This window comes from Poecilia formosa, unplaced genomic scaffold (assembly GCF_000485575.1).
Source record: "Poecilia formosa unplaced genomic scaffold, Poecilia_formosa-5.1.2 Scaffold11, whole genome shotgun sequence".
NCBI classification, from domain to species: Eukaryota; Metazoa; Chordata; class Actinopteri; order Cyprinodontiformes; family Poeciliidae; genus Poecilia; species Poecilia formosa.
Window position 1 is genome coordinate 5,063,805 of NW_006799950.1, and position 5,534 is coordinate 5,069,338.

The 5,534-nt window shown below is 41.5% G+C and overlaps 1 protein-coding gene across 1 annotated transcript; it reads right to left on the minus strand.

Annotated features, from left to right (window-relative positions):
* Positions 1-2,629: 2,629 nt before the first annotated feature.
* LOC103133457 (zinc finger protein Aiolos-like) lies at positions 2,630-4,878 on the minus strand. The gene has a single exon (XM_007545202.2). It carries the CDS (start codon positions 4,194-4,196, stop codon positions 3,783-3,785), a length of 414 nt encoding a protein of 137 aa, XP_007545264.1. The 5' UTR covers positions 4,197-4,878; the 3' UTR covers positions 2,630-3,782.
* Positions 4,879-5,534: the final 656 nt, after the last annotated feature.

The following is a 5,534-nucleotide window of genomic DNA, read 5'->3' on the forward strand; positions in this document are numbered from 1 at the left end:
TCTATATGTCTTTCAACTAGATAAAATCATACATTTCACCCATCGCTCAATTGCTCTGTTAAAATAATTTAGCTTAAGCAGCAAAAACCGTTGACTGCTTTTTTTTTTTTTAATAAACTGTGAAGAAACAACGCCATCTGCTGGACTTTGTAAGAATGCAATTGCAAGACATTTCTCCGGTATTTCACCATTCGGGCTGAAGCTACCCTGGCTTTCTCCCCAATGGGCTAGAATGTCATAACGTGGAAAGTAACACACACACACACACACACACACACACACATATATATATATAAATTATTTTAGGTAAATCTTTAAACCATGGTATATATTAAAACAATGTTGCTTTATGCATTTTATTTTCCCTTATTCCTTTGCTGGAGTGCACCATAGATTAATGTTACTTGGTTACCGTTGTTTGTAGCCTATTATTTCATGCTCAAACAAACCGTGGGTAATTTTCTTAAAACAATTTCTGCATCAAATTAATTGTGGTGATAAATACTCATGGAATGCTCATGTCTGATTCGTAATTTTAACAAAAGAAGTTTAGAATTTTGTCAAAAGTTTGGTTTATATCCTTGATTTATTTTGTCTCTAAGCCCAATTATCCCCAGTCAAATATAACACATATCTGAACCCTGATCAAACAAAAATTAGTAAGACACCTTCAGACATAAAATTTGGAATATTATTGGAGCAATAAAACCACATTTTCATACCGAACAGTACGAGTAGATTTTTTGAGATGTTGTCAATGCACCTACAAAACATCTCAAACATGGTCAGAACGGCAGACAATGGCAAACAGGTCTACAAAAATTACAACAATATGAAAAGCTGAGGCTGAAATAAGAAGCACCCCACTCCGATAAACCCCAACATTTGATTTTCTATTCTGCCCTGCAAGACAAATTCAGAACAACTGCATTCACTTGAACAGCTGTGACAGTTAAGGTTCACTGCTAAAATCGCTAATTTATTACTAATAAAACAGATTTACTAGGTGCTGCAGCAGACAATAATGAAGTAATTAAAGACACTTTGAATCAATTATGAATGCCTTTTGTAAACAAAACATTTTTATTGACATATATTTATCTTTATTACATGATCTACAACTAAAATGACACATAAGTAATCAGTGAATATTGTTTTTTTCTTTTGGCCCTTAAGGGCTTCCATGGGGAAACAATAAACACAAGCATCCCTGGTATAACTGCATTCTTCTTCACTTTATAATAATCTCCTTTTAATTATTTGGAAAGGTATTGCACCGCACAAGAAAATAATGAGTTGTTTGTGTACAACTCATTACACAAAAAACTTGTATTCAACTTTTGCTCTAAAGCAGCAAATGTTTAGATTTGTTTTTTATTGGTTGTCACAAAAAAGTGTAGAAAGCCTTATTTATTTGAATTGGATTCTTGGAGTAAAAGAAAAAAAAAAATCAAAGTCAGACAAGTAAGCAAAATGGCTTCCTAAAACCAGAAATAAAAAAAAAGGAAAAACAAGATTCTCATCAACCTTCATCTCAAAATTTTGTGTACTTGAATCATAGTAAAGTTGCGCTTACTGTAGTTTGAATCTCACTAAATCTTCCACATGCAAAAAAATACATTTAAAAATGATCAAAATTTTCCTTTATTTGTTTTAATGCATATGCAGGCATGTACTTTGCTAATGGCTTGTAGTGCTTTTAGTGGCTTGCCTGATTACTGAGCGCAAAAACTGACCAAGGGTTTCCCAACTTGAAACTAGAACATGGTCAGGTTGGGTTTGATGGAAGTCGGTATAAATAACCATAGGCGCTCTTTTCACTTCATTTCTTTCACCAATCTTCCGTCTAGTATCGTTAGCAAAGGGTAATGGACCTAAACTACTTGTCTTCTCATCCGTTTCAGCCAGCCAGCTCTACATCACAGATAATTTGTTTCGTTTTTGCTTTGTAAACGTCTCTTCTGAGTATCTCGCGTGAGTCCCAGGCGTCAGTCAGTAGATGTCACTAAAAACCCGACATCTTCTGAATGTACTGAGTCCAACTTCTTAACCCTGGGTTTTATGTTGGGAATGGGACTTTTTGGCACAAGCACATCCCTTCAATACTCAATAACACGTTACTTCATTAAAAATGCTACTCGCACTTCCATGAACGGGCAATTACATCCGCTTTAGTCAGAGTTTATTTACTCGGTATTGTGTACCGTTTACCCAGAAGACGAATGCCTTGAATTCATTGTCTTGTGCTTGGGAAAAGAGAAGCAGCAAAGCCGTGCTGATGTAATGAATGACTTGGCTTTTTAACTCGACATGTGGAATTGAAGCTGTGAAGACAGTTTGGCCTCACAAGTGTCACTTCTCTTCAAACCCAAACAGAGAAAGGGGAACTGGCTCTGATAGAGAGGACAGATAGTGAGGTAGCAGCTGGAAGAAGCTAACACCCTCCTCTGGTCTTAAAGCCAGCAAGGCGTGAACGAGTTCCTGCACTGCCATGTGGGCGAAGTGCATCCACACGCACGCGCAATCCGACGCACGGCCATGATGAAGTAGTTCTGTGGCTTGTCAATTTTTTTTTTGTGTGTGTGTGTGTGTGAGTGTGTTCACCAAAACTTCCCCACTGCACATTTTGGTCGTCAGCGGAAGTTTTTAAAAGTGTGTCATGTTGAAAATTCCCACAAAACCCTCATTTTTCAATGCATTTTTTTTTTTGCCCTACACACAGATAAATTCCCATTATCTGGAGTTTTACTGGCATGATGGTGGCAGCATCATGCTGTGGGGATTACTGTTACTATTCATTCTGTGGGTGAGGTGAGAATGAGGAGGAAGGAGAAACTGCTGACTGAAATTAATTTGTGTGCCTTCTCTCGTCCTTTCCTAACTGAATAACGAGTTAGCTGTTGTTCATTTAGACCGAGAGTCCTCAGCAATGCGTCCCGAGATCGTGACGACCCGGAGAGACGTCTGATGTGAAATATAACCAGTTTCTCGTCTTAGAAATAGTCAAGTGTAAGATTTGACACCTGTCAGGCATCAGTGGGACGATCCAGTAACTCATTTACATTGAAGGCACTGGAATAGTTTCCCTTATCTTGCAGCAACAAAAAAGTGATTCGGTTCTGTGCTTCGAGCAGTAAAACTGAGGCTTCTCTACCTCGTGGGAACGCTAAATGAGTATATTATTCTGGAGTGAGAAACCAGCACATTGTGCAGAGTGGTGTCCTTTGAAGCCGTGAACTGCAGATCTCTGAAAACCACAGCCTTAAAAAAAGAGACATGTGACCTTCGAGATAATAGGATGGTTTTTTTTGTTGTTTTTTTTTTTCTTTTCTGCAGTCAGTATTGGCAAACTTGAACATCTCTAAACGCTCTGCAGCTTGTGTGTGATGACAGAACCGCTCTTTTATTTTTTTAGTTTTCTTACATCTTTATACAGACAAAATAAAACAGTAGGTACAGCATAAATACAGTATTTTGTGCTGCTTTGTGTGAGTGGGAACACGCGGCTTTATGCAAAAAGACAACCTCGTTACGTACAAATATATGCATGCTGAGGAGTAGAAATGCTCCTGCAATAACTCTTTACAGGCCATCTTTTCAGATGGATGACTAAGAACAGCCGCCACACTCCCACAACGTTTATACTCACACACACTTTAACAAACGCCGAGGACAGACAGAGCCGCCACTTTATGCTTTCATTTCTAATACTACCAGCTACTTGTATGACTAAGTCGCTGTCTGTCTCCATGGCGGTGACCGTTTGTGTGCATGAACGCAGTCTACTTGAGTTCTAGGCGGTGCTCGCCGCGGGCTATGTGGGAGGAGAACTCATAACGGTCCCGGCTGCGGTGGCCACAGACGTTGCATTCGAGCGGGTCGCGGAAGCCGTGGCATCCCATGTGGATGGTGAACATGACATAGTCCAGGAAGAGCACCCTGCAGTGGCCGCAGGGGTACACGGCTCCGGGCGGCGCCCCGGACTCTCCGTCCGCCCGCATGACCCGCAGGGCCTCGAGGGGCGTCAGCGGAAAGGGCTGGCTGTGCGGGTGCGGGACGCCGTTCTGGTGATTGATTCCCCCCAGCAGGTGACCCAGGCTGTACATGACGGGCTGGGTCATCTGGGAGGCGTCGTTGTGGAAGGAGTCCATGCCGAGGGGCGGCTGTGCTCCGTGAGGAAGGCCCAGGAGGGGCATCTTGTGGCCATTGGTGAGGCTGATTGGGTTGATATCGGTGCGGTTTAACGGGATGGGGTACGGTCTGTGGGTGGGAGGTGGGTCGCCATCTGGGCCTGCAAGGACTGTCTGCAGCTGGCCCTCTGGCCCAGGTGAGCCGGGTGGAGGGTCCTTTATGTCAGATCGGTGGAGCAGCTCCCTGTTAAAGCTCAGGTCCAGGCAGACCCCGTTGTCGCCTACACCAGTGACACAAGAGAGCGCTGAAGATTCAACATGGGCTGGTTTCACATACTTCACTGAAGAGCATCACAGTACCTTGTTAAAGTATTAATACCGGTTGCACTTTTTCCACATTTTGTCACGTTGTAGCCACAAAGATCAATGTTTTTTCTTTTTTTGAGTTTTTCTACAAACTGCAAAAACAAACTGGTCCAGATTTGAGTTCAAATACCTTATTTACATTATAACTTAGAATTAAATATTGGTGCAGTTTAACTTCTAATACGGGAAAAGTGACTCGTTCCACAGAGAGATTGTTTCACTTATAACGAGTATTTTTTTCATCAATATTAAGGAATCATTAACTAAAGACAAGGTATCTCTTGCTGAAAAGTTGCTTATTAGTTAGTAGTTAGCTGCTAACTGTTCTCTTTCTCACTGTTTATTCAATGTCACATGCTGTTTTTATTTTAGTTATGTAAAGCACTTTGAAATGCCTTGCTGCTGAAATGTGCTATACAAATAAAATTTGATTGATTCATTGATAGTTTTGACTTATTTCAAGTGTACAAAGATATTTGCAGTAGAAATCAGACAGAAAAATACTTAGCAAGATTTTGTGTTTTTGCAGTGTGATTGACCAACACAAAGAAAAGTAATCTTGCGAAGGAGGAGGAAAACAAGTCAGGGTGTTTAAAATCTCTACTGCAGTGAACATTTGTATTCATCCCCTTATAGTTTGTCTGTCACATAAACTCCCAATATAATACAGTGAAGTTTGTGGTTTCGACGTGACAAAGGGCTAAGAATACTTTTGCAAGGCACTGCACATGGACAAGCAGCAGAAAACTGCAGTCAGAGCGCTTATTGCTTACAGATGGGCAAGAGCTTAGACAGATCCAGATGGGGCTCGCTGGGGTCCTCGCTTTGGTGTGCAGCACGCACAGCGCAAAAAATGTGCACCCCATTTGGTTAACCTGGTGCGCAGGCACGTCGTGGGACAAAAGAAGCTTAAAAGCAAGAAAACATCCTGAGCCAGGAGAGGACAGAGGGCTGAGAGGAAGCAGACGGCGCAGACGAAGGTCTTTGTTGCAGCTGCTACAGAAGTATCGACAGAGAAACACCTGCTCACGTTTCTCG

Coding starts and splice junctions, on each gene's coding strand:
- LOC103133457 (XM_007545202.2), bottom strand. CDS start 4,196: ATGCCCCTCCTGGGCCTTCCTCACGGAGCACAGCCGCCCCTCGGCATG.